Source organism: Leishmania martiniquensis, chromosome 28 (genome assembly GCF_017916325.1).
Source record: "Leishmania martiniquensis isolate LSCM1 chromosome 28, whole genome shotgun sequence".
Taxonomy (NCBI): Eukaryota; Euglenozoa; class Kinetoplastea; order Trypanosomatida; family Trypanosomatidae; genus Leishmania; species Leishmania martiniquensis.
In genome coordinates, this window is record NC_090163.1 from 659,540 (window position 1) to 687,495 (window position 27,956).

At 61.5% G+C, this 27,956-nt stretch overlaps 6 protein-coding genes across 6 annotated transcripts; all 6 read right to left on the bottom strand.

Annotated features, from left to right (window-relative positions):
- Positions 1-1,067: 1,067 nt before the first annotated feature.
- On the bottom strand, positions 1,068-2,975 carry LSCM1_03198 (uncharacterized protein; the record flags this gene model as incomplete). Its single annotated transcript, XM_067320748.1, has 1 exon — positions 1,068-2,975. One exon carries the CDS (start codon positions 2,973-2,975, stop codon positions 1,068-1,070), a length of 1,908 nt encoding a protein of 635 aa, XP_067177358.1.
- A 1,954-nt stretch (positions 2,976-4,929) lies between these two features.
- LSCM1_03199 (uncharacterized protein) lies at positions 4,930-7,854 on the bottom strand (the record flags this gene model as incomplete). Its single annotated transcript, XM_067320749.1, has 1 exon — positions 4,930-7,854. The coding sequence occupies one exon, from the start codon at positions 7,852-7,854 to the stop codon at positions 4,930-4,932; it is 2,925 nt and encodes a 974-aa protein (XP_067177359.1).
- A 1,145-nt stretch (positions 7,855-8,999) lies between these two features.
- LSCM1_03200 (uncharacterized protein) lies at positions 9,000-10,769 on the bottom strand (the record flags this gene model as incomplete). Its single annotated transcript, XM_067320750.1, has 1 exon — positions 9,000-10,769. The coding sequence occupies one exon, from the start codon at positions 10,767-10,769 to the stop codon at positions 9,000-9,002; it is 1,770 nt and encodes a 589-aa protein (XP_067177360.1).
- An 807-nt stretch (positions 10,770-11,576) lies between these two features.
- On the bottom strand, positions 11,577-14,408 carry LSCM1_03201 (uncharacterized protein; the record flags this gene model as incomplete). Its single annotated transcript, XM_067320751.1, has 1 exon — positions 11,577-14,408. The coding sequence occupies one exon, from the start codon at positions 14,406-14,408 to the stop codon at positions 11,577-11,579; it is 2,832 nt and encodes a 943-aa protein (XP_067177361.1).
- A 4,874-nt stretch (positions 14,409-19,282) lies between these two features.
- LSCM1_03202 (uncharacterized protein) lies at positions 19,283-20,311 on the bottom strand (the record flags this gene model as incomplete). Its single annotated transcript, XM_067320752.1, has 1 exon — positions 19,283-20,311. One exon carries the CDS (start codon positions 20,309-20,311, stop codon positions 19,283-19,285), a length of 1,029 nt encoding a protein of 342 aa, XP_067177362.1.
- Positions 20,312-21,566: 1,255 nt separating this feature from the next.
- Positions 21,567-27,569, bottom strand: LSCM1_03203 (uncharacterized protein; the record flags this gene model as incomplete). The annotated part of the gene is made up of 1 exon (XM_067320753.1): positions 21,567-27,569. One exon carries the CDS (start codon positions 27,567-27,569, stop codon positions 21,567-21,569), a length of 6,003 nt encoding a protein of 2,000 aa, XP_067177363.1.
- Between the last annotated feature and the right edge of the window lie 387 nt (positions 27,570-27,956).

Below are 27,956 nucleotides of genomic sequence, written 5' to 3' on the forward strand. Positions count from 1 at the left end.
TCTGCGCACCTGCCGCGGTCACCAAGTGCGCAGAGCAGACAAGAAGCCGAGGAAGGCAAAGAGAGCGAGAATGGGTGGATGAGGGGGGAGGGGGGCTGATGAAGGAAGCGCCAACGCCAGCAGCGTGCCGGCACTGCCGTGTTGGCGGCCTCAGGGGCTCGAGGAGGCCTAAGGGGTGAAGGAACTTCGCCAGCCTCGCTTTTGTCCTCAATGACTGTGGCAATCAGGCCGACAAGGCATGCAAGACCACACCAATGAGGAGCAGCGGCGAATCTTTCTCTCTCACCCTCTCCACGCATGTCTCATAGCAGCTGTGCGGATGGCAGGGAGCGGAGAGTGACGACAAAGGCACGCCAGGAGGAGGGGGCGATGGAAACGCAGCACACAAAGGAGAGTCCACTTTACGGGTGACGCAGCAGCGCCACCCCCACCCCCAGTCGGGTACGTGGACACGAACACACACACACACGCGCACGCCACGCTACGCGAAACGCATCCGTCCCTTTCCTGCATAGTAGGTGAGAGGGAGCCAAGTTGTGTCAAAGCCTCAACAAAGACGAAGCACGCGTCGGGGGTGGCGTGGTTAGTCGATGCAGCTCAGGCAAAGAGAGGCTCTAATAGGGATGAGTGGCGAGGGGGAGAGGCAGTCGACAACGATAGGAGGGGAAAGTGCGCAGCCGCCACCTGTCGCCGTTTGGAAACGGTTGAGTGTGCACAACGCGCGAGAAGGACCGCTGAGTTCGAGGTGACGATAAGGGCACCTATACTCGGGCAATGGATGCAATGCTTCAGGACGGAAGTCGAGCAATGAACGCCGCTGCGTCACGCCCCCTCCTCCGCGCACTCGTAGCGGTACCGTGTTTGATAGGGAGAGGGGAGGGAAGGGATCTGCTGGCCACAACTACAGTTGCCGTTGGAGGTGTACACGCTCGGTGTAGCGCCTCATATGCCGTCACAGTCACCGTTGTCCACGTCTTTTCACGGCGTGTCACTTCCTCTCTCTCTCCATGCGCTCAGCGGAGACGCAGGTCATCAAAGCCGCGCTTGCATTTTCTGTTTGGTCGATGCTATCCACTGATGCCACTGTCGCTGAATGGCACGGAGATGCAGACAGAATGAGGGGCGACGAGGGTCTCACGCAAGATGGCCCGTAGCTCATGCAGCACGAACTGTGATACCTCGTGCTCATTCACGTACACGCCGCTGCCCTCCTCACCACCATCGTCATCAGAGATGCTGCTGCCAAAGTGGGAATAGAAATCGATGGAGGAAGTGCCGTAGTCACCAGTTACGCTGTTCTTTCGGCCACCCTGCAAATCGGAGCCGCCGTCATCGTCCCCACCGATGGTGGCGGTGATAGTTAGCCGATTTATCAGAGATGGCGAGAGTGGGCCCGGCTCCAGCCACAACTCGCAGACGCTGTGCTTCATGTTCACGCAGACGTAGCAGTCGAGGTCGAGGTTCGCGAGGTAAAACATCATGGGCAGGTTGACACGCAGCGCAACGGCACCAAGTCGAATCTCATGCTGCACCGCCGTGTTCAGCGACAGGTGCATCGAGCCGCCATAGGTCACATGGAAGCGTACATAGAGGCCGCCGGGGCCCAGCACCGAGGCAAGCGAGTCTACAGCTTCCGGCTGCGACGGAAACTGTGAAGTGGAGGACGAGGGTGGACGCTGGTGAGGAGAGGTACAACCGCCACCGCCGGCAGCAGCGGTGCCGGCGCTTGCCGCGTCGAAAAGTTGATACGGCCCAGTCATTGGGTGCGGTGTGTGAGCACGGGTGTGCGCCTGGGAGGCAAGCCCTTGCGAGCCCTCGCTTGTGCTGTCCACCGCGGCGGTGAGCCCCGCGCCAGGCTCCACGGTAGCCGTAGAGGTGGCCATGAGAGTGTCAATGGAAGTGGGATGGCTCGACGTGCAGGGAGAGCGGTCGCGCGTCTCGGGCCCGGTGCCGTTAACCTCTCTGCCACCGCCAAAGAGTCCCCTAGTCGGCTGCTGTTGCTGAAGGTGTTGGCGTGTGCGGCCGGGCGGCCCGTCCCTCGCGTTCTCAAAGGCGACTATTTCGACAAATGGCGGGGTCGTCCCCCACTCCAGCCGGCTCACCTCCAAGTACACAATCGGCGGCACCCTCCTCGCACCCTCCCCTCCCGCTGGGGCGAGGAGCACCGGCGAAGCACCGCCAGCAGCGGCAGCAGCGCACGGCGTGCCGGCGGTGCTTCGGCAGGCGTTCATGGAGGGCGCAATGGTCGGCTCGCCCGCGAAGGAGACGCTCTCTGACGGGCCGCTACCGTTGTTGCCACTATTCATCTCTGCCCCCAGCACGGCTGCGCCTGTGCCAGGAAAGACGCCACTATGAGGTGGCGCGGCGGCGTTGATGGATGGCCCTGAGAGAGACACGCCTAGGCCAACGCCGCTGCCACCACTACCGCCAGCTGAGCCGCCCGCGCTCCCAGAGAGCGCCATCGCTCCTGACGTCGATGGCACTGCAGCTCCACCTACTGAGAGACCAGCACTGCTGTGATGCCCCGGGGTGCTACACGGGTGCAGCGCCGCCACACTCAGCACGGCAGAGCTGCACGGCGGGTCAGAGATCGTCTCCCGACGATTAGCGATGGCGCCGGCGGCCGCGCTCGCCGGAGTGGCGGCCAAGCCAGTCAGCTTCTCCTGCGGAGAGCCGCAGTTTCCGAAGCTGGGTAAGCACTCCATCTTGCCCGCCCCAGCAGCGCCGACACTGCCACCGCCGCAAGGGCCGACACAGGAAGAGGCGGCACCCCCTGAGATGCCCGGGGCTGTCGCAAGCACCGCCTCACTCATCTTGGCCGTCGTCAGCGCGGATCCGGCCGCATCGTCCTTCAGATGTGCAGCACTTCGGCTGCCGATTCGCTCCACGACCTCGGCGAGCCGCTTATTAAGGATGCTGCGCAGGGCCTCTGCGCACGTCTCATCCAATCGACTCCAGTTGAAGTGCAGCGACATTTGTGGTTGCGGTTGTTTGTGGGACGAGGGGCGTCGGCACTGATCACCGATTTCGGAACCAAGGTGGAGCTAGACTCCGTGGCCAAGAAGCCTGTCAAGGGGGACGATGCGCACCGCTTGTCGTACGCGCTCCTCTGTACCGCGGTGTCGAGATGCCGCAGTGGTGCTTGGAGGTGCGAAGACTGCAGGAGCGAGGCGCCGCCGAAAGTGACACTGGCTCCGCTGTGACCTCTGCCAGGCTGGGGAGGGGGAGGGGCTAAGGACGCGCGTGGCGCACAGGCTCAGGCCACTCCACGGCACAGCAAAAGAGGCTGCGTGTCAAGAGGTAAGCCACTTGTCGGCAGGACACCCTTTCCCTTTGCCCGTCGCCTCCCCTCAGTTTTCTGTGCCCGTGAAACTCACTTTGATAGGGACAGAGAATTAGCATGAGCTGACGTATCACAGGCTGCTGCAGATAGCGCCGTTCCGTACAGAAGGGCGGGATGGGACACCAGCAACGGAGTATGTGCGCGCTGGAGTGGAGCGGAAGGGGGTGGGTAGCAAATGGAAGCAGTCACGTACGGAAAAAAAAAGACCGAATGCCCCGCTGATGCGGTGTCATGCACGCGCATACGTGGGAGAGCAGAAGACATGAGCCGTGCAGCAAAGAGGGGTGCAGAGGAGTGCAGATACCTCGTAGATAGAGATCACCACCATCACCTCCACTCCTCACACACACACACAGTAACGACACCAGTGTGCTTGCACCAACCGCCGTCTTCTCCCACCCACGTGGGTGCCCGCGAGCAGCTGGATGGAGAAGGGCCACTCGAAACGCACTTCGCCCTCACGATGGCCCGCTCCCTCGGTGTGGTGCAGTAGCGGCGCAAAGACAGTCGAGAAAAAGGATGAGGAGCTGAACGGAGGTAGATGTCACCCACCCCCCTTCCCATAAGCGAGGTACGCACCCTCTCCCTCTTTCGTCGATCACGTCACGCGCGCGTCACGCTCACCCGCCCTCTACTCTCCAGCACCGGCCCCGACCCCTCTTCAGCCCCGGGTGCACAGAAAGAAGTCAAAGGAAAAGTGGGGGGAGCGGAGAGGCTTCTCTGGTTGTTTTTCTCTGCGAAGAGTTGAGATGTGTGGCTGTATCACAGCCCAAACGACGCCGAGAGGCGCTGGCACATCGCGCCGTCACACGCCTTTTTTGTTTCTGTTATTTTTTCGCGTTGGGAAGATTAGAGGGAAAGAGGGAATACAGCCAAGACTATCGGTAAAGGCACACGACACCAGAGCCTAACTTCAAGGCCATCGAAGGGGGGAAGGGACAGAGGGGGACAGACAAAGAGAGGGAGCGAGCGGGAGCAGGGAAAGGTGAGGTACAAAATGGAGCGAAGGGAAGAGACGCAGTCACCGAGGTAAGGGAGCGGGTGGTGGAGTTTTTACCCCAAACCTCACAGAAAACCACATGGCACTCCCTTCGTCTCTCACCCCGACACATCCGCACATCCTCTTCTGGCCTCGTCTCCAGGAATGCGCCTCTTCATCACCGCGTCAAGGCACGCAGCAGCCCCGGCTGCAGCGCATGGTACACCCGTCGGCGCCGTCTACTCCACCCCACCGCCACCGCGACCACCACCACCACCTCACTCAGAGAGAGAGAGAGAAGAAACATCGAACAGGGCAACGCACGCTGCCGAGATGAGCACGGAAGGGGACCGAGGAGGGGCCCGCAGAGAGGGGGAGAGAGGAGGCGAATGGCGCTCCGACGTCTGCGACACGTCCCTCGGGTATTTGACGAGTAAGTGGCAAACCGCCTTGGGCATCTGCAGCAGTGTCACCCTGAGAGGGTGAGAAGGCGGGCGGCAGTCTGCTTGCGTGCAGAGATGCAGCAGCAGCATCCCCCTTCCCCCCCAACACCAACACCAACACACGCACACACATACATCCTCCCTCCTCAACGAATGTCGCTGCTCTACGGGTACGAAAAGGGCTCCGGCACAGGCGCCTCGTCTCGATCCGACAGTACCACAGGGGCCACCAGGACCTCCGCACCCAACTCAGGCTTCGTATCCTTCAGGAGGCAAATACCCATCGGCGACGGCTTCAGCGGCACATACCGGCCGTCCACATCGTGCGAAATCACACAAAACTGATGCGCCGTCACACGCGCTGGGTTGTGCAGAATCTCGAAGGACGGCTCCTGCTCCGCCGCCTCGCCAGATGCGCCACCGTCACCCTTGTCGCCGCTCTTCTTGCCGCCGTCCTCAGCCTCCGCGCCATCACCGCCAGGAGCACCCGCCACGGAGGCGCTGGTGGCCGACCCGGCACTTCCCGGCGCCTGGTGGCGGCGCTGCCGCAGCTCCTCTTCCTTGCGCGTCGTGGACAGCACGACAGCCTGTACCTCCGACGCCTTCACCCTCTTCTCCTGCAGCACCGACTTGGGCACGGCGTAGGTGCTGGGCGTGGCGTTGGATTTGAACGTGTACTCTGGTATCTCCAACGACTCGTTCAGGCCAATGATGCATGTGGGCTGCATGGCCAGCGTGATCATGAGCAGGTACGGGTACCAGTACCAGTACTGAAGGAACATAAAGACACCAACGACCGCCTTGTCGAGGCGGTGGCGCTGCTTATGCAGGGCGAAGGTGCAGTTTCGGCCTCCTGCGTCGAGCAGGCCAGAGGCGAGCACGTAGCCGAGCTTGGAGCAGCGCCCCTCGTTCCGGTCCTCGATCTTCTTCTCCAACAGCAGCCGGAATTCCTTCACCTTTGGATTCTCCCGCTCCGTCAGCTGCACCATGACCATGGCAAGCGCCATCGTGGCGCCCTGCCGCACGTAATCAACGATGTCCTCCAGCATGTCCCACAGTACGTCAATCACGGCGGCGTTGCCGGTGCCAGCCGCGCTCACCGCCAGCGCCATGGCTACGCCGTAGCGCACGTGCGGGCTGTAGCTGTCCACAAGCACACGGATCAGGTCGAGGCACAGGTTCGGGTCCTTGAAGGTCAGAAAGCCAATCATGGTGACAGCAGTGCGGCGAACGTCGTCGGACATGTCTTTCACCGTAACGCTCAGCAGCTTCTCAATCGTCTTGGCATTTTCGGTGCCGGCGTAGGCCAGGCCAAGTACAAAGCAGCCACCCAGGCGCACCCACGGGTCGCCGCTCTCGAGCAGCTCCTCCGCCAACGAGCGCGCCTCGTCCTCTCGGCCGAGGTTGATGAGCGCCATGGCCATGCAGACGCCGCGGATAATCTTCTCTTTCTGGTTCTCTTCGTAGGCAACGTTCTTCAGGCTCTGGAGGACAATGTCGTTACCGCTGCCTAGCATGAGCATGCCGACCCCGACCGCGGCGCCCTCAGCCGCGACCGCGTCCATGCCAGTCACGCACGTGAAGAGAGCGTCGTAGAGACTTTCGTCCTGCAGCCCCATCGCCGTGAGGCCAATGCCGAGCGAGGCGCCGTGAACCATCTGCACGTTTGTTGAGAACTTCTGCAAGTTCTCCTCGAGGTAATGAATGGTCTTTCGGTCACGCGTAGCGCCGAGCGGGGAGTAGATGAGGCCGAGCGCGTACAGCGCACCCGCCTCCTGGTACGGCAGCGTCGGCACGCTTGTACCTTTCGGCAGATACTGCTCCAGCACCCGCATCGCCTCCTCCGTGTGCCCGCGATGAATCGCCCCAGTGCTGGCAACGGCGGTGAACTTGGCCCAGTGCTGGGCAGCGCCCAGCCACTTCATGTTGTCGCGCAAGAAGCCGTCTATCGTGGTGCCGCTGTACATGAGCGCGTTCGCCACCACTGTCGCGTTGTGAATGACAGAGTTGCGCGGGTCGGTCATCTTCTTGATGTGCGTCAGCACATACACGTCGGCAACGCAGCGAGAGTAGAGGAACTTCACGTTCAGGTTCGTCGTCACCTGCCCACTAAGGACGGAGAGCAGCTTATGCTCTGGCGACTCTGGCGCGGCAGGCGCGTCGCCGGTGGTCGTCGTGGCGGGCGCGGGCGTCGCTGGTGCGGTGGTGTCCGCGGTACTTGGAGGAGGAGGCAGCTCAGATGCGCCAAGCTGCTTTTCCAAATGGGCGACAACGCCCGAAAGGTACTCCTGGTTGCCGTACTCGAAGAGGTCGAAGGCCAGCTGGAAGGCGACAGTCCTGTTGCCGCCCCTCCAAAGGCCGCAAATGAGATTTGACGTCGCCTCCACATCACCGAGGAACAGCAGGCAGTGGGCCAGAGAGTAGTAGTCGATGGTGGAGAGGCCGTCCGTGTAGAGGTCTGCGAGCAGGCGGAGCACCTTGCGGCGGAACGTGATGTCCTGCAGCAGCACATTCGCCACGTAGAAGGTGAAGTTCAGAATCTCGGCTGAGCGCGTCTTGCTCAGCGCCTGGCGCAGCACCTTTTCTAGGAAGTCCAGCCGGAGCGCCCGCACAGTGAAGCCGACCATCTCCTTCAGGTCCGCCATCGTCTCGTTCTCCAGCACCCACGACCTGGTCAACGAGACAAACAACTCCTCGAGCTTCGGCGGCAGCTCCGCCCGCTCGCCCTCCGGTGCCTCCTGGTAGGCGACGTACGTGTCAATGCAGCGGCTCAAAATGGTGTCCGTAAAGAGCGACCGCGTCGTCGCGTCAAAGGCGGTGCCGGCCGCTAGTGCATGTTTCACCGAATTGCTGTAGTCACCGAGGTGGAAGTACACCTGTGACGCGACGAGAGAGGCAAGGCGGCGCGTCTCATCCGCCAGCTTCTCGGAGGCGGCAAGTTCCTCGATGAGAGGCAGCTCTGCACTCACCTCGTGCCAGAAAGTGTCCATCAACGACGAGAGACGCTTGAGCGCAAAGAGGACGACGAGGTTCTCCTGCTCACTCAGGAGCGCCAGCACAGCCTTCGCTGAAGACAGCCCCTGCACCATTTTTCTCTGTTCCGTCCGATTCCTTCCTGCCTCTTCCTTCTCGTGTAGTTTGACTGACCTGGTGAGGTCGTGGCTGTGTGTGTGTGTGCACGCTGTGTTGGTGGCACTTTGTGGTGGTGTCTGGTAAAAGACGAAGGAGGTGGCAATGGGGCAGGTGGGGGGAGGATGAACGTCAGTGAGTGAGGGGCTTACGGTTGTATAGAGGAACTCAGAGGAGACCACGGGAAAAAAAAGGAGTCTCAGCCGGCGCGATGAATAAGCGTACACCCTAACGAACAAAGACGAAGGGATCGGAATAAGCGCGAGCACCAGCTCTCGAACGTCGTGTGTGTCTACTCTGCCCAGATAGGGGAGAGGGGTGAATAGCCGGCGTCCTGAAAGAAGGGGAGGAGGGAGGGAGAGAGGGAGGGGCAAAGAACAGGAGAGAGAAAAAAGGGCGTGTACAAGGTGGATCAAGACGAGGGCACCGAAGCACGTCTCTTTGACGAAGCGCCATGCAAGGCAGCAGTACGGAGAGGTGTGAGTGTTTGCGTGCGCAGGTGCACACGAGCCGCCAGAGCGTGAAGCGGGGGGAGGGGAGAGGAAACGTCAACGAGAGAGGAGGAGGAGAAGGGCGCGCATTGGGAGGGATCTCGTACAACGCCGAGCCCGTCTTTGCTGCGGGTGTGACAGAGCATTACAATCACAGAAAGAAACGGAGAGAGAAAAGGCGCCCACCCTACTGTGGGAAAGGTGGGGCAGTAAGGGTGCACTTGCCCGTCATTGAGAAAGCGCGGCAGACCTCCTCGCACATGAACACGCACATATATATATATATACTAACTGTAATCGGTGCATTTTTTGTGATGCTATAGTGGTTCCCATTATTGTCCTGCGCCATTTTCGGCGCCCTTCGCGGCGACTTACTTACGCGAGTTGCCCATTCCTTCGCTGGATAGTAAAGAAAAGAACTGCGCACCAATGGGGGTGCGAAAGGAAACGGGCCGAAAACGGAGAGGTGCGACGTTCAGCCCCCCCCAGCAGAGGGGTTGGGGGAGGGGGGCTGAACGTCGCACCTCTCGATAAAAGTCACCGCCGCCTTTTGCCTCCCTCCTCTGCCGCCCCCCCTCAGCCTCACGCAGATACAGACGAAGGGAGGGGGGCACTTAGCAAACGCGGTCAAAGCGGGCAACGTAGAAGCCGTTCGTCGCGTCCGTCACCGGATCGCAGCGGATTGTGAAGCGCAGCGGATGCGCATCGCCCTTCCTCTCAATACCACGTGTCTTCCATGTCTTGGGCATAATGTTGCTCAGTTGCCAGCCGCGCGCCTTCACCCGGTCGTCATCCAGCACCTGCCGCACAACCTCCTCGTTTTCTTCCTCGTGCACGGAGCACGTCGAGTAGACAACGGTCCGGCAGTGGTCAAAGGAGAGCAGGGAGTGCGCCAGGAGCTTGCGCTGTAGCCGAGCCAGCCTCTCTACCCGCTCTCCCTTCATAGAGAAGTCGTTGCCCTGTGCGTCGGGGTCGATGGCACCATTGGCAGTGGCCTGCTCGCCACCGTCATCTAGCTGCCCCTCCACCGCCGCCTCTCCTCCTTCGGCGTTCCTGTCATGGCCGCCGCTCCGACCGCCCGAGTGATAGGAAACAAGCTCATCAGTCTTCGGGTCCTCGAGCCTGTCTCGCTGCTGCTGCTGCTGCTCGTGCTGGTGGTATTGCTGAAGGGCCACGTCGACGCGCGTCATGACACCGCTCGCGCTGCAGCTGGGATCGAGCAGGATACCCTCTGTCGCCGCGCGGTCGTCAGAAGAGAGCCCAAAAAAGTCTGTATTCACGACGTTCACATAATCCGCCGCGCCGAGTGACGTGACCCGCTTCGCCAGCAGCTCTGCGCGCCGCTCATCACGCTCGGTCGCCATAATCTTCACATGTGGTGCACCGAGTGCCGCGAGCTGCGTTGTTTTGTTGCCTGGTGCGGCACAGGCATCGACGATGTACTCCAGCGGCTTGCGTATCGTCGACGCCGTCCCCTTGCTGCCCCGCTCCCTCACCGGCACCTTACCATCCACCGCACCCTTTCCACCGAGGCGGCTGCTTGCCACGTCCACCTCGCCCACTTCGACCGGCACTGCGTCGAGCAGCACCGCTGCAGGAAGGCAGGAGGCGCGATCTTGCAGAATAAGCTGGCCGCTACGCACCGCCGGGTGCGCATGCATATCTGTACCAGGCGGGAGCACCAGCAGATGCGGCACAACCGGATCCTGCGTGAACTCGGGCAGCGGGCCGCGCGGCCGCGACGACGCGCGTCGTGTGACACGCTTGTTGCCAGCTTGTTGCTCCGGGTACGAGCTGGCAGCGGCGTTACTGTCATCGCTCGCACCGTCGCGGGCGCGCTTTCGCGCTTCCCCGGAGCGACGCAGTCGACCGACCATCTCCTCCACTGATATTTTGAGTGTGTTGACGCGAGCGTAGCGCGGCAACCGCACTGAGTTGCGTGTGGGCGCGCCATCGAAGCTGTCCCTCCTCCTCCCTCTCGCTCCGCCCGACGTCCCGGTCGCCGCCTCATCCTCCCAATTCTCGTTGCTGCGCGGTGGAATGGCGTGGTGTTTGCGCACCTGCCAGTACGCGTCACGCAGGTAGGAGGCCGACTGCGTGACGGCACGTGCGGTGCTGTCGTTGTGCGTGTTCACCCCTTTGCCGAGCACCACGTCGTAGGTCATGCACATCGCCAAGTCCTGGTTCGCGTGCGGGTAGTACTTGAGGAACTCCGCCACCTCCAGCACATCTGCAAGCAGCTCGTAGTGGCGCAGCGTCTCGCACACAACAGCGTACGTCTGCTTTTTCTTTTGCACGTCTTTTCGTAGACAGAGCGCCTTGGCCGTACCATTGCCCTCCCGCACGATGCGAACAATCTCAGCTGCTTGGCGATACACGTCCATCTGCGCACGCCTGTCTGTCGAGCGTTCTCTTTATAGCCTCCTTGCTTGTCGCCGCTGCCTTTTCTGATCCGCTGACGGGATGGCAGGCTAAGGCATGCATGAGAGGGGGAGGGAGGCCTGATCGAAGCCGCTGAGGCAAAGCGGCAAAGGAGGGGCACAGCACTTTTTGGTGCGCAGGGGGGAAGGGGTCCCGTTGTGAGTGAAAGCGGGCCAACGTAAAGAACAGCGAGCTCGGAGAAGAGTTGGGAGGGGGAGAGGGGGTGGGGAGGGCTGCGCGGGAGAGGCGGTAAGAGAGGACAGAGCGCACATGCGAGGAGCTGATAGACGCATGCGATAGCACCACGTGCTGACCCGCCACAGGCGGCCATGGACAGTGTCCAGCATGGGGAATACTTTGGTATCCCTTCCGAGACGCCTGCTTGCATGAGCACGTTCGACAACACAATCGAAGAAGCGGGGAGGCAGTTACTAGAACACCGCGGGCGGTGATGTACCTCTTAGCCAAGGCCTTTGCTAGAAGCCTTCCCTCCCCCGCCCCCTGCCTCCACGGCGCCAGACTTCGCTCGCTTCTTTGCTCCCCAACGTTGAGTACGCAGGCATCTATGGTCGCTAGACATGTGTCCACGTCCGTGTCTATGTCTCTATGCAGTCGAGCGTGAGTACGTGAGGGCGCAGCACGTCGTGCATAGCAGAGTGAACCCTTCCCTCCCTCTGACTCCTCTTCCAGCGCGTCCGTCTCTCCAGGAATGAGCCGCCATGGAAGCAACGCTCTGGCCGTCCAGAATTCGCCCTCTCCCCCTTGCACCCTCAAAAAAAGTGCTCCCACACGTGTAGATCAACGTCGATGCAGCAGGCCTGCGACGTCATCGTGCTCGCCGGCGAAGAGCGACTGCGGCGTTGGGAACGAGTGGGAAGAGCGGCGACACGACGGCACGACTTTAGCCACGCAGCATCGAACAAAAACGCAGGCGTCACGGAGTACGACGGAAGAGGAGAACAGGGGTGGGAGGAGGAAAAGGCTGTGGTGCCGGTGGCCACTGCAGGTGATGCCGCACCTCCTCCAGTGTCATCGTTAGCTACCGTCACACCTGGTGTCGAGACACTGTTCCTTTTAAGGGACCTATTGAGGGCAGCCGCCAGCAGACGCATCTGCCGAACTGTGAAACGACCCCGCTTCTCGGCCAGCAACGGCGCGCAACCAGCACTGCCTGACGCTCCAGCGGCACCTGCAGGCGCCACGTCTACGGCCGCATCATGCGCGACACATACCACCACGGTCTGCATGCACCCTGCCACCCGCAGCGCTTGCACAGTCGCAAATTCGTGGCGGAAGAAGTCACGGCGCAAGTCCCCCACGGTTGGCAGCACATGCGCATTCACTAGCAGCACACCACCAGGCCGCAGCCGCCGCGCGCAGAGTTCCACAAGCGTTTCTTCGTGCATCATGCGCTCTTTATTGGGGTCGTAGCAGTCGAGAAATATCAGGCTGTACTGCACCAACGACGGCGCGGCCGCAGCGGTTGCCGCGCTTGCCGCTCCTCGCGTGGATGGTGGTATCCGCGCATGCGCAGGAGGCCATGGGCGATCTGCTTGCAAAGGCAAAGAGGAAGCAACAGGATGTGCTGCCGCGCGAGCGGCGCGGGAGGTTCGATGCCGGGCAGCGGCACCGCGTGGCACTGTTGCACTGGCGGGGAAGGAGGTGCCGCCTCGGAGATACGTGTAGGCGTCTTGCAAAAAACAAACGTACTCGCCTCTGCTTCGCTGCGACTGGAGCGGTGTTTCGGCCGCTTCCGCTGCTGCGCCACCCCAGCCGGGCGCACACTTGGTGCCCTTTGCGGCTCTGCTGGGCCTTGCGGGCAGTGGCGCGGTCAGCCCCTCCATCAGGCTGGTGGCTTCCTGCCGCGTCGCCCTGAACGCAACTGGTGTGGCGCTCCTGCGGTGAATCAGATCCGCCACCCATTCCATTGGCGCTCGACTCCCGAGCGAGGCAGCAGGGCACGCGCCAGCGGCTGCAGTTGCTGTCGTATCCGCTGTCCCTGCAGACCTGAGGGGCGAACCTTTTCGCCGGTACGGGAAGGCTGCCGGCTTCAACGCCTCGCAGGTCAGCACTGCGTCGATCGCAGGGAACTGTCCGTGTTCACAACACGCTAGCAATACTGCCGGCTCCACCTCCACAATGTGCAGCGGCACTGATGGGGGTAGCAGTGCGTCCAAGCACTGCCCCAACACATTGCCACCGAGTCCTAGCACTAAAACGGCATCGTGTGCTGTGCAAGGCAACAGCTCGGCCAGCGACGCAATGTACGCCTCTTGGCCGGCCTCCGGCGCCCCCGACAGCGACCGGGGTGCGGCTGCAGTTGCCGCTGCCTCTGATGCGGCCCGCTTGCGGCACATGCGCGGCAGGGCAGCACCGCTTCGACTGCTTCGCGACGGCAGCGCTGCTAACCTGTGCCCGCTCCCCGCCACGCCCATGACATTCCCATCTGTGCCGCCCTCCGAGAGTACGCTCCTCCACGTCCGCGGGTTCGCGTGCCACGCCGCGTACACGAGTAGGCCAAAGTGCAACATGTGTCGCGGGTAGCATTCCAGCGCCGTCTGCCAGCCGGGCAGCAGGAGTGACTGCACAGCAAAAGACGCCGGGCGCGGGTTGCTGACTACGTCGCTGCTCACAATGTGCAAGCTGTGCAACCTTATCATCTGTGCCGTCGGTGTCGTGGGCACGGTAGAGGCCCACGAATGTGTGGTGTTTGAGAAAATGTGGCGCTGTGGATCCAGAGAGTGCGCCGCCTGTGACGTTGCGGTGACCACGGACGGCGCTGGCGAAGCAACCGCCTCCTCTGCTGAGCGTTCGAGGGGGTGCGCGAATGCCCTGCTGATGCGATGCAGCAGCGGGCGCAGGCCCATCGGATGAAGCGAAGAGCAGAGCGAGGATCGTAAAGGGGGGCGACGTCCATTGGCGGACTGGGAGTCACCGGTATGGGCCACATCGCTGTGCTTCAGCAGCCCAAGCGAGCCTTTCCCGCTCGAGCTGCCGTGCGTATTTGCTGCCCATTTAGGCGACTCCAGCGACAGCGCCGCTGCAGCTGCTTTTCCGGCGGCGCACTCGACCTCGAGCACCGATTCAGCCCACAAAACCACGTAGCTCTCTAGCACCTGGCACGGATATGCGGATGTCACGTGTGTGGTGCAGCGGCGGCAAATCACCGAGTATGGCATGGCGCTAGCCTCAAGTGCAGTCGACAGTACCGCTTCGGCTACGCTCTCATGCACCGCGTACGGCTTGCCGGCGGAGGCGCCGCACTTCAGCGGTGTTTCAGCGGGCTGGAGAGTAGCTGCTGTGAATGCCTCCAAGCCTTTTTGGAGCTCTTCGACGAGGCTCGTGCGCCTGCGCTTGCGCTGAGGCAGTGGTGGCCCAGCGCTGGATCCATCAGGCCCTCCTATTGAGTCCCCCATAGCAGGTATACTGGCCCCAGCGGGCCCGACAAGAGCAGGCGCAAACTCGCGGTACAGGTAATCCGCCGCGCGCTCCCATCCGCCTTTGCAGAGGCGTCGATACAGTGCCGTGTAGGGAAAGTGCGCTCGAATCTCGCGCTCAATCGCTGTGTTCGCCAGCGCCAAGAGGGCCTCATCGCTACCCATTTTGCTTTGAGAGAGGAGGGGGCGAGGGGGCGCAGAGGAAGCACAGGCACACAAACGACTGCGTCGTGAGCCCGCATGCGTGCCTCCTGCTGTGCGTCCCTCTGTTGTTTGCGCACCTCACCGCAAGGCGGTTCGATTTTGTGTAAGCTGTGACGCCCCGAGCTCCCCCGCTCGTGAATGGAAGCGAGAAAACAAAAGCCCTGTGCGAGGCGTGCGCGTCGCTCCAGAAGCCCTCTCTCCGGGGGGCAGCAGAGGGCATAGGAGGGTGGGCCACGAAAGGAAGGAGGATCGACGGTCAGAGTGAGGGCGGGACGAGGAAGCGAAAAAAAAATGAAAGAGACGATTGTGCGCAGCGTCCCCAAGAACTTCGTCCCTTGCCTCCTACTCGAGGTGGCGAGGCCGTCGCACAGGCAGCGAACGCCGCACGCATAGCACCGCCATCCTCACAGGTGCATGGCGAGCGGCTGTTGCGCTCCTATGCGTGCGTGCGCCTCCCTGGGAGCGCTCTCCGTCGCGTTCGTGAACCTCTCTCCTCTAAGAGGGCATAGCCAACGAAAGATTGTTTGCTTTCGCCTGCTTCTTTTTTGGGGGGATTTCTCCGTCACTATCGACCTCTTCTCCGTGGCGTCGACAGCGCTGAAGGCACACAAATAAGCGACAACATCTTTAGAGCGATCACCCGAGCGCCAAGGCAAGCAAGGAAAATGGAGGAGAGTGTGCGACAGCGTTCTAGACCTCGTCCAGCGATACGGTGCTCAGCGAGGGGTATCAGGAAAAATGTGAGGCCGCCGCAAGCGCAACAGCAGCGAAAGGAGCACAGAAGAGAGCACTTAGTGCAGTGAGAGGGCCGCTCTCTCTCCTCTTCTGTGTCGCCTCGTCGTACACAGCCAATGCGGACGAAAAGGTAGGAGAAGGGGAACGTGCGAGGGAGCCACATCGGCACAGAGAGAGAGAATGCGAAAAAAAAAAGAAGCACGAGGGGCATGGGCCGCATCGGCAAGACAGCGGAGGTACTGCCAAACGTGAGAAAGAGGGACACACGCACATAAAAGGGAGATGAAAGCGAAGTTGGACAGGCGGAGAGAGCTGCAGAGGAGATGTAAGGCGAAGACGGCGCAGCGCGAGAGGAGGGAGGGGCAGCGAGACCAGCAGAGAAGGGTGTCCTCCCCTGAAGGGCGGTAGGCCACCGACGGATAACAAGAACGGCAAAGGGGCGCTAAGAAGGGGGGAGCGGCAGTGCGTCCTGCTGGTGTACTCCTCGACTCAGCGAGCGTCGCTTCACCTCACCCTCGCCCCCCCGACCTCCTTCCTTGCGCTCTCTTGCTCTTTAGGACGTGAAAGGGGAGAGGTTAGGAGGCAGGGAGAAAATTGGTAGGCCCACCGCCGGGCTAGAGAGGGTCCACTAGGCCTCCCCGCACCAAATAGGGAGAGGGGGGGAAGGGGAAGGGCACGGCACACCTTGGGATACAACTCGCACTGAATGGCGTGCCCGCACGACTAGCACCGCCCTTTCACCCTCGTCCATGCCGCGGCCTCACCAACGAAAGGGAGTGTACCATGGCCACAGAAGGGAGGGCGGCATCGAATGGTGTACAAGACAGAGTGGCTCCGCGCAGCGGCAAAGGCAGTGACCAGGTGAAGGGGGGGACGGTATAGCATTTGTAAAAGTGTATAGACAAGCAAGCCAACAGAGGGGAAGGTGCACGCGCGACGAGTAAACAGATAACGAACGAACACAGATGGTGGTGGTAAGTGCTTAGAAAGGGTTCAGACGGCGAGGGGGAGGGGTGGAAGCGCGATGGGTCGAGCTAAGACCGAAATTAGGGGAAGGCGGAAGAGGGGAATGGGGATGGCGGCGACGAGTGTGTGTGTGTGGAGGGGGGAAGGGCGCAGGGGAGGCGAAAAGGAAGACAGGAAGAGGGCCGCACAACGACGAAAAGAGGGAGCGGAGAAGCGAAAAAAAAAGACATCCGCGAAAAAACGACACGAAAAAAAAGGAAGCGAAGGCACCTCAGAGGCAGAGTGAAAAAAAGGGCAGCACTCTCAGCGCGTCCCTTGCTGAACCGAATGGTGTGTGTGGCCACCATATATATATATATATTCGCATGTGTACGTGTGTGTGTGGAGGGGAGGGGAGGGGGGTCGCAGGGGCTGGTGTGAGGGTTACGTAGGCAATGCCGAGCACCTCGCATAGAGGGGACTTCAACCATCCTACGGCTCGCCGCGTTCTCCGCCTTCGCCCCCTCCTCGAGCCCCTTAGGGTTCACATACGGCACCGTTCGGCCCCACCGCAACCCTGCGTCACTTCTTCCGTCATGTTTTTCTACCCCAAAACGTACACACACACACACGCTCTCTCATCGCGCTTCAAGGGCAAATGTGTGCGCCCTTTCGCCACTGTTTTCCAACCACCACGGCCACCAGCAGTGTCACCTATCTGAGTCGCCACGAAGGGGGGAGGGCGAAGGGGGTCGAGGCACACAAACGCGCAGAGGCGAGAGGAGAGAGGGGAGGGGGGAGCACGGCAGCAGCAGCAGAGGTGGCGTCCAAAGAAGCAAACAGCGCGTGTAGAGAGCTGACTTCACGTGACATGCGCAGTGTAAAGGCACAGATGTAGGCGTGCCTTTGTGTGCATGCGTGTGTGTGTGTTCGCTCTGTGTCTTGACGGCGCAACTGCCAAGCCTTTCTCACGCACGCACACGCAGACATGCTGACGGACAGGAGAGGAACGCATAAGAGATAGAGACGCCAAGTCGATGAGGCGACAAAAAAGAATAGCTGCGTGACACGAAAAAAGTGGGGAAGAAGAAAGTGAGAGCCGACAGTGCAGAATACGCGCAGTGTAAAGGCGCGATCGGCAAAGCAACGAAGAAGAGAAGCGCCGCCTGTCCCTGTGCTCCTGCTACGCCACGCATGTGTGTCTCGCTGACACCTTCAATGTCGGCAGAGGCGCCCTTCATAGTGCGGGTGAGGATGGCCTACATGGTGCAGCGCGTAATACCTGCCGACATTCTTCCGATCCGGGCCTCTTCGGGCGGGGAGTAGGCGCTCGGAGGAAAGCGGAGAAGATGAGAGTGCACCACAGCAAGAATAAATTTTAAAAAGATGAGCGAGCGCGGCACGTGAAGCACAAAAGAATTTCAATCGTGCACTTCACAAGAGGCGTGCAGGGGGGAAGGAGGAGGGGCGGAGAGGCGAGCAGCTTTTCTTCTTGTGCGCACGCCTCACCGAGAGGTGAGCGATGAGGGGGGAGGCACGGAGAAGAGGAGCAACCTCTGGTGATGTAGCGGAGGTAAAGCGGAGGAAAGATGGAGGATGAAGGGAGGGGGAGAGCAAGGAGATGGGAGGATGTTAAGAGATTCAGAGGAGAGGAGATCGGTTACATATTAGAGAAGCACAGCAAAGCAAAGGGGGAGGGAGCAAATTTCAAAACGAATCTGCGAATGCGCTGCATATATACATATATATGTGTGTGGAAGGGGCCTTGAGCATTCCCCATCGGAAGAGCCGCAGAGAGGGAAGAGAGAGGAGGGGGCGATTGGCAGAGCACGCCGGGTCCGCATGTACGTTCTCGTAGAACATAACCTTACCGCCAGCTATACGGTGGAGGAAGAAGGGAGAGAGGGGGGAAGGGGGGGCTGCGCAACAGGAGAACTTATAATTGCTGAGAGCGGATTTTAAAAAAAAATGCGAAGGGCGAGAGGAAAGGAATGCGAGAGAGAGAGCGAAAGCGAGAGAAGGGTGGGTTAAGAGGCACGAAGAGGGCGAGAGAAAAAGGGCTGAGCGCAAGGCGCCTCCCTCCTCCCCCCCATGCAAACGCTCGTTCACACCAACGACGATACAGAAGAGCACACTCACGCCCATCCCTATGGGATACAGGCTTAACGCCGTGTGTATACGTGTACGCGTCCCACCACACCCCCGCCCCTCCTCCTCATCACCCTCTGTGTTGGGGGAGGGGAGGGGAGTGCAGGGGCTTCCAGCGAGAGGGGCTGAGGTCGAGGAAAGAAGGCGTAAACGCGGCACGAATGGCCTCCATGTCGGGCAGAAGCTGAGGAAAAAAGGAGGGAGAACGAAGGGATAAGAGCCCGCGGGCATGCAGGCACAGGGCCGCAGGAAAAGGCAAAAGAAGGGAATGTGCAATGCGCAATGGGGAAGAGGAGAGAGGAGAGGGGGAGGGGGGAAGAGGGGAAGATGCGAAACTGAAAAGTGAAAAAAAAAAGGAAGCCTATGTGTAAGTGTGCGTGTGTGTGTGTGTGGCTGGGAGAGAGAGGGGGGAGAGAGGTCCGCCTCTGCGTCAACACCGGACCCACGCGTCCACCTTTCACCATTGCGGCGGCAAACAAAGAGGGAAAGGTGCAAAGGAATTTATCGAAGGGGAGAGGCGTCCCCTCCCCTCCACCCACAGACATAAACGCATGCAGACAGACGCTCAGAGCAAGCCACGCACATCGGAGAAGCCAATCGAAGAAAAGAAGAAAAAAGAGAGGTGAAGTGCGGCGATGCGAGAAGAAAGGTAAAGGGAGCAAAGGCGTGGTGTCCAGCACCTGGACAGAGACTCGCTGAAGAGAGAGCATTCAAGCGGTTAGCGGTTAGAGGGAGAAGAAAGGGAGGGAAGAGGGAGGGAGGTGGGGGGAGGGCTTGACTCCAGAGGAGACGGAAAAGAGGAAGAGCGAGCGGCGCACATGTACAGTGCATTGGTGAGCGCGCGGAAGAAGTGTTCAAGGCCTATGATGTCGTCCTCCCTCCTCCAAGAAGGCCTTCCGCACGCGTACAACGACGGTGCAGAGGGAGAGGGAGAGGGGGCGTGTCGATTAAGGGGGGGTGAGAGACGCCATGAACGCGAGAGAACGAACGAAAACGCTTCTGTTCTTTCAGTGCCCGTGGCTGGATGAGCGTGAACAACTGTGCGAGGAGGATAGCCGTGACGGCACTCGGGCGATATCCGGCAGTAAGCGCATCTGCTCTCGCTGCGCCTTAAGGATGCGTCGACGGTCGGACGTGCTCAGTCTGAACTGCTGTATCACAGGAACAAGGGTCGTATCATTTGCGCCGTTGAGCTCCAGCGCGCTCATGGGCAGCACGAAGGCATGGCCGGGGGCCCGAGCAGCGTCGCCGTCGCCCACCAAGTCCTCTGCGGTCGTGATGACGACAATGGTGGGTTGCGCAGCGTGTCTGGTCTGATTCGGCCATGGTGGTATGCACGTGAGCTGCCCGCTTGGCGTCCGTCGCATCAAACGGCAAATGCGTAAATCGGCGCGAGTGTCGTCTGCTCGTGGCCGCGCGTTCGGCATTGGCGCGGAGAGGGTGATCTCACACAGATGACTCTGAACGCCCCGCACGTGCTGCGGCTGCTGGCACTCTGCCCGCCCTTGGCGCAGCGGGAGAGCCGCCGAGCCGCTCAGAGACCTGCCCGAGATGCTGTCGGAGCGTGGGCTGCTGTCCGTCGGGGTCATCGTCGAAAAGTAGCCGGCGTGGGGGCGCGCACGAAGCGTGTCGTCCTCTTGCACGCGGCTGCGCTGGGGAGGTACACCGGGGAGCAGTGGAGCGGATGACAGTGTGCCGATAGCTGGCGGGCGCCCACCCGAGCTGCGCGACCTGGTACTATCGGCTGCAGCCGTTCGTAGGAGTGGCGGCGCGCGCAACGTCATAGCGGTGAGGCACCCCTTCGACTTCGATGATGTTGTTGCCAGTAGCGGCTGGTGCGCAGACGGGGATGCTGGCGAGACTTGAGGTTGCTGCTGTCGCGGTCCCAATAGCGCCACTAATCGCCGAGTCGACGCAAAGATGGTCGGACGCGCGCCTCCCTGCAGCCACGCCTCACATCTGCCGTCGGAGAAGACATATGACAGCTGGCTGCCGCCACAGCTTGGGGCACGGGACGCTGATGCAGCACAGCCCATCTTGAGTTTTTGGGGCGCAGAAAAAGGTACTCGTTCCTTCTTCGTCGCGCTTTCAGTAGGCACCCTCTGACACTCTCCTGCTCCGTCGTGTGCGGTCTATCGACGCAACCAAAGGGGGCAGCGGAGCAGCAACGATGTCGGGCACCCTCTTACTCTCTGACACACGCACACGCCAATATTGGTCTCTTCTGAGAGCGACAGCTTCTTTCTTTCACACCTTCGATCCTGCGTCGTCGCGTGGTTGCGTCTGTGTCTGTATCGAAACGCGCGAGTGCACATGGGGTGGGAACGGTGTGATGCACTCGCGTAAGTGCGATGCCCGCCCTGTGTCTTCACTTTCTTGTTCGTTTAGCGATCTATTCTCCTTCCCTCCGTGGCGTGGCGGCTGCGCTCTTTTGTGTGGGGGGGATGGGGGAAGCTGTCTGTTAAGCACTCACCATCGGTGTGCGCACGTGATAGCAGCCGTGCCCCGCGTCCACGTGGCGGGCGTCGCAGAGGGGACACCGTTACAAACACACATGCGTAACGTATGCAAGAACATGTGCATGCGCAGGCGGTGCGAAGACAGGTGGGCCACAGGTATGGACCGAAGACCAAATCATGAAAAGGGCCGGTGTCGACCCGGTTTGAGAAGAGAAGGGGAGAGAGTTGCGGAGTAAGATGAACTTTGGCCGCCAATGCATTCGAGTAGGTGACGGAGAATGGGGGGCAGCGGGAGATCGTGCCGGCCCACCCACCCACCCCGGACACGCCGTGAGAAGTTGCTCCTCAGTTCGGGGACTGTGAGAAGGAGGTGGGACGGGTTGGAGAGCCCTACATAAAGCGCGGCCGCTCACCTTGGCGGACACCCCCACCCCTCTCCGCTTCAGCCACAAGTCCGCGCACCACGCTTACAGTTCCCGTCTTCATGTACGCTTGCTTACCTCCGTTCGCATCCACAGTGCACGCCTAAGAAGCACAGAGGCGCATTCAATAAGCAAAGGCGGCAGAAGAGGTGAGACGGCCTCTCTCTCTCTTCCACCGCCACTCCGGCACTGCTCAGCAGCAGTGTCTGCTGCGCACCGCACCAAAACGGAAAGGCAGCAGAGGAGCGGCGGGTGGTGGCGGCTGCCTGCTCTCGTGAGTGACAGAGGCATGGAATGAGGGGTGAGAATATGCGGAAGCCTCGCTGGTCAGGAGCTAACGGCAGTGGGCGCCGTACGCACCTGTCGACAGAGGCGCACAACCCGCGAGCCTCGCACTCTTTTCATTCTATTCAGGACCGCGCAAAGTCGTTGTCCCACAGCGTCAGAGTGCCGTCACGGGATCCGGATAGCAGATAGCACGCCTCGCCTCCTCCGCGGCCGCCACTGTTACCGAAGCTCCAAAGCGCAGAGTTGGTCGTTGTGTACACAGCACATAAGGTTAGAATCGCATCGGGAGCGTGTCGCGGAACGGCGAAATCTCCGTCGTACGTGCCGCTGCCTTCGTGCACGGTGAGGGACGCTAGAATCTTGCTAATGTTTCTGCCCGATGTGGGCAACGCATCACCGCGCACCATGTTCGCCTCTAGCACCCGCTCCGCTGCACACGTGCGCACCAAGGTGTATTCGGGGGATCGGTACGGTGCGCAGGCGAGAGTGTGAGACGTTTGTGGGTGGTCGGTCGACCAGCTTCGAATGTACCCGTCCTCGCTGCCAGTGAAAACGAGGCCGTGAGAGGGCTGTGTCAGCATCGTGCGCACGGCACTGCTATCGTTTCGACAGCACTGAAACACCGGCCAGTAGGCGGCCTGCTGAAGGAGGAGGCGATACACCGTGCCCTGGGTAGTGCCGAGCAGCAGACTCGGCCCCACCGCCGGCGCTGGCTCCAGCGTGGGTGGACGGCAGCTCTCACAGAGCAACGACAATGGATCCACGCACGCAGCTGTGATGGAAAGCCGCATCGATGGCGCGGGAGTCGACGAGGACGACTGCCCTGCCTCGCCTCTGGCAAGAACGACGCGCTGCGCACAAAGCTGATACCGCAAGTCGTACAGGCACACGGCCCCGCCGCAGGTACCCACTGCGGCGGCGCACGCCTTGTCGCCAGTGTAGAGTGGGCACACGCAGCTCGGTGCGCCGTCGAGGGGGTTCAGCTGCGTGCGCCACACGGAGGCAGTCGAAGCCGCGGCTGAATCCTCGACGCTGGCGCGATGCACGGCTCGGCATCGTGTGTCCACGACATGCAGGCCGCCACCGGCAGTTATCGCAAGCAGTGACGCTTCATCCTGCAGCGCCAGCCCGGTCAGTCCCCCCTCCAGAGAGCCACCAACATGAACAGACGACACCCACTCATTCTTTTCAACGTCGAGCACACGCAGAGCGCCGTCGGTGCTCGAAAAGGCCACGCAGCCGCCGGAAGCCGAGGCGACCGCGGAGGAGGGCGCGACGTCTCGCCGCTGGCCCGGTGCAGTAATCCACTGGCACGCCGTGTACGTGTGCTCCCTCACATTGGACGCGGCCGCCGCGACTCGCTCTACCAAGCGCAGCTCGCGTGTGTGAGCCGTACTTGTGCTCGGCGAGGAGACCCGCCATACGAAAGCCTCGCCTCGTGCCCCGGCTGACACCACGAGCCCGTTGCCTAACGGCGAGGGTGCAGCTGCGTAGATGGCCCCTGTGTGTACGCTGATGGAGCTGAGCGCAGCGGCAGTTGGGCGCAACGCCAGGGACGGCGCGAAGGATGACCTCGCCGCAGTAGAAGCCGCAGCAGCCGTAGAAGATAGAGAGTGCTGAGACACTCGACTCCGCAAGACTCGGCCGTCACCATCTCTGAGGACGCAGCGGCTCACTCCCGAGGGGGGCGGGAGTGTGGCGGGCAGCGGCGATGCGTCCATGCTGTGCGGCGGAGTTGGGGGTTGGTAATGTGACACCGGCCGCGCTGCCGTGGAGGTGTCGGCCGCAAAGGAGACAAGGCTCGATGGAAGCGACGACAGCAGCGCGGACGAAACTTCGAGGGGAAGCAGCACACAGTCGTCTTCCCGCTGTACCCGGGCCAGCTCCCGCGAGGTCGGGCGGTAGACGAGCGCGGTGCCGTCCGAGCCGCCGCCATCCTCGACGACAGCCCAGGCGTCGGTGATGCTACAGGTATGCTGCAAGGTCGCTCCCACCTCCGAAATGCTCGCCTCCAGGCGAGCCTCTGACTCTGCCATAGACAACGGTGAGGCCTCAGTGAACGGAAGCGCGTGCAAGAGCGCTGGTGCCGGCCCAGAAGCATAAGCGCGAGTCACTGCCACAACGGCCGGCAAAACATCTTTGAAGGTAAAGTCCTTACTGAGGCCGTCCTCGAGGCCTCGGAGCTGGCCTAAGCGGCCGTGTCGCCCATCCACCCCGCCATCGCCGCTAGCCGGAGACTGATGCACCGGCGCATCATCCTCGAAGATGTCCTCATCCAACAAGAATGCAGAGCCAGTATTGGACGCTCTTTCCCTCCACAACGTGCTACGGATGCAGCTAGGCAGCGTCTGCCCCGCCGCGCCATCCATTGACATGAATGGCGTCGCCAGCTCGGCCCGAATCGCCGTTGCGGCGTAGCGGCGCAGGTGCGCCAGAGGCACTGGAAGCATTAGCAGCGGCCGGACAGCGTACTCGAGGTGAAGGGCAATGTCGCACGTCGAATAAGTCTGCGCGGCTGCCTCGACGACGCTGCATGCCGCCTCGCGCAGCCACAGGCGGTTCTCCATCAACAGCGGCAGACTCTGATGAACCAGCGCCATCGTCTCTTCCAGCGGCAGCCGGCGGCTACGAACAATGACCGAAAGGCCATGCAGTGTTCTATTGATGCACACGTCGTCCTTGTGCCGCAGGCCTTCCTCCACAAAGAGGTGAAGCGTCTTTGTCGGCGGCCGTTGCAGCAGCGCGTGGATCAGAATGGCCTGTGAATAGAGCAGCCTCTGCACCCGTAGTGGCGCAGCGAGGGCCGTGGTGAGAAGAGGTATCAGGTCCTCCGTCACTCGCTCTTCGCCCAGGAAGGCGGCGACGGTGCTAGCAGACTGCTGCATGACCTCTGCCACAACAGAGACGCACGGGTGGTTGTACAGCACCTGCAGCATACTCCAGCCGTTGGTCAGCAGGCAGTGGAGCTGGGTTAGGTACTGCTGTGTGCCAGCGGCGCTGGCGCCGCAGACGTCGTCCACGTTCCCTCCTTCGGCGTCGCTCATGCTGTCGGTCAAGTCACCAAATTCGGTTGGGCGCGCCGCCGGAGCGGGCCTCTCCCGTGTGCCGCCCCTGGAGCTGTGTTCGCTCAGGCTGGCAACCTCCGCGGTGCTAGCGTACAGACCGTCGCTACTGTTCTGGGGTGGCAGTGGCGGTGAAACTGGCGTCGGGCTTCGCGTTGCTTCCGCTGCTACTGTCTTCACCCCGTCACCCTCCTCGCTCCCCTTGCAAGAGAACTGCTGGTGCACGTGGCGGCGCGGTTGTGCATGCTGCGTGTCGTGGCACCGCTGCTGTTCGAGCGCAGCCTCTCTCGGTGGCCGAGCGCGTTGTCCTTGTGGACCAGAGCGACTGCCGAGCTTACTCGGCGTTGCTTCCGACGCATCAGCCCCGTACAAGAGCTGCCGCCGCTCCGTGATGTAGCGTGCCAAGAGCAGCAGTCGCGGTAGCTGCCTTGCCACCTCCACTAGCACCGCCGTCGACTCCTGCTCCGCCTGTCGCAGGACGTCATACAGACAGGGTAGCACAAGATGCTCCATGAGCGCCCACTGCTCCTCTGGTACCGTGGAGGCCTCTACTGCCTCTTCGCCGGCCTTCGCAGCTGCTAGGTCGCGCGAGATCGCCGAGGAGCCGCTGCAACGCTGCGATGACCCAAGCGTGAGGTGGCGCGCGATTACCTCGGAGATGAAGCTGAGTAGCCGAAGTGCTATAAGGCGCGTTGGTGGCCCATAGACATGGGCATCGTTGTTTACGTAGAAGAGCACGTGTGGTAAAATAGCATCGACTAAGCAGGTAAAGCTGCAGTACGACGCGCATTGACGCAGGCAGAGGAGGCCTCGGTAAACCGCCTCGTCGCTCGTGCGGATGCTGTGCAAGGTTTGCAGAAGGAGGGGTAGCAGGAGCGACACAGCCAGCTCTCGAGACGAAGACGCAGCGACTGCCAATGCGGCTGGACGGACACCAACTGCTTCCGTTGTCGCGACTGCCTCAGACTCAGACGCCGAGGACCGGCTTCCGCCATCTGCTTGCATCTTGTCTAGCGTCTCGCATCTCTGCAGCACTACCTCAAGCTGGTTGTGGAGAAGCACCAGCCGCATTTCTGGTGCTGTGGTGAGCAAGCGAGGCAGCACAGACTTGTATAGGTACGGGAACGAGGCGGGGAAGATGCGCTGCTGCAGCCCACGGTCCACCAGCTCACGCGCAGATGGTCGCTCCCCCGCAGCGGCGCACAGCATCGGCAGCAGCAGTGAATGCAGCGCATCAGGCACGTTGGAGTCACGCAGGACAGGCACCACAGCCGCTTCGCGCGCATCGTTGCTGGTGAAGTGGCGCATCCTCAGCACCTGCGACAGGGTCAGCGGATCTTCCTCCTTGTAAAGAAACAGCACGACGCAAGCTGTGGAGAAGATGTCCATCGAGGTTGTATGGCCATCGGCGTTGACATTGCTCACGTTATAGGTCGCGCTACCTCGTGCCTTACTTTCCACCGGTGGCTTAGGCAGCGACTGGTCGCTGAACTTCTCGGGCGCCACATAGCATGCCCTATTCTCGTCTGTGTCGTAGTAGTAATCGAACAGCAACGGGCTGTCAAGTGGCATGCGGCATGGCTTGAAGAGGGCCATGTCACACAGCACCACAACGCCAGTGCTCTGCACCAGCACGTTGTTCGGCTTGATATCGCCGTGTATGAGTGCATAGGTCTCGTGCAGCTGCGACACCGCCTCCAGCAGCTGATAGACGATAAAGAGCTTCTCGTGCGCCGTCCAGACAGGGCGAGCCGCGAGACGCTCGCGAAGCGTGAAGGCAATGTAGGGCCGCTGCAGCACGCAGAAGCCGTCTCCCTCACAAATGAGGCTATACCACAGGCAGTTGCGCGGAGTCAGCCGATGCAGTCTCGAGTCGACGCTGCGCAGCTGCTCCCCGGCGCTGTCCATTATCTGATGGACGTACTTGAGGAAGTACGCTTGGCCAGGATCGTCGAGGGTACGCACAAACACCTTTGTGACGACACTCTCGACCACGTAGCGCTGCTGCAGCGATGCCGATGGCATCGAGCCGGCGCTCGTTGGTGCCGATGGCACAGTGATGCAGAGGTCCCCATAGGCAGCGACTGCGGAGGAGAGCATAAGCCCGGCGCCAGCACCGCTGCGCAGAAGTAGCTGCACATAGTTGCCGTAGTTGCTGCGCCACTCCCCGCTCACACCGGCGACCAGGGCGTCAATGTTTTGGGAGTTACCCGATTTGCCCGGCACCGCAGTTGAGTACGAGGATGGGGCGGCCGACGTCGGCATCGTCTGATGCACCGCTGAAGCGTGTGGCCAGCTGGCACCGTACGGCGAGCTGCTCTCCGCCGTGGAGGCGCGCAAGCTCTGGTGGCCGCCGCTTGCTGCTGCCGTGGCGCCGGCGCGTGTGTCACGACACCATCTATCCATGACAGCATCCATGGCGGCGCCTCGCCACGATTCAGCCTCGGGACCCAGCGAAGATGGGATAGTGCGCCACGGGCGGTCGGCCACGGGCAGACGCTGGCGCCACCGCGCCTGATGCCATGCGGCGCGTTCGCGGGCCAGGAGCTGGGTTGTGCTCATCGCCTCAGTTGAGGCCGCCACCGAGTCGCTTAACGCGTACAACGCGCTGGTGCCTCCGCCAGCGCGACCTATGCCCCGTCCACGTCCTCGGCCACGTCCAGCAGCCCCGGCAGGAACGCCGACTACCGTTGGGGACGAAAAATCGGCAGACACCCCGCCCAGCAAAGCTGTCGAAGAGGCGCGAAAGAGGCTGTTAGGCCGGTACTCGAGCCGCTGATGCAAGGCGCCGCTTCCGCCACGACTGCCACCAACCTCAGCGGAGACAAAGCCGTAAAAGCACTGAGGGGCATTTGAGTCACATGAGTAGGAAGCGACGCCCGCGAGTCTTGATCCTCGAGAGCGACCGCCATTGCCGGTCGGTGATGTGACTGTGGTGTACTTGAGGCAGTGGAATGTGGCAAAGTAGTTGCGGCCTTCTGCGCCGAGAGGGGCGACAAGCTCCAGGTCGCTCGATACGTTGGCAAGATCAACGGCGGCTGTCGCCGCGAGTTGGTTGCCCATAGAGCGCCCTTGCTAACCTAGGCACGTGTGTGTACTCTCCCCGATCTGCACATGTGTGGGCGGCTGTGACGCGCGGGAGGTGTGCGGACTGCAGGCCCCAGCGCTATCCTGTAAGAGGAGGCATCGATGAGAAGGCGGGAGGGGGGAGGAGGACGACGACGAGGCAAAGCGAGCGACGGCGCACAGGGAGGAGGGAGAGACGAAGCGGATTCGGGAAGGGAAGCGTGGAAAGGCCAAGGGTAATGCGGACTGGGGCCCTTGGGGACGAGAGAGAGCGAGCGAGCGCGAAGAGGAGGGGAAGGGGAGACTCCGAGCCTGCCTGCTTTGTGCTGCTGGCGGCTCAAGTTGGCGGTTTCGCACATTGTATGAGTACATCTATGAAGACAT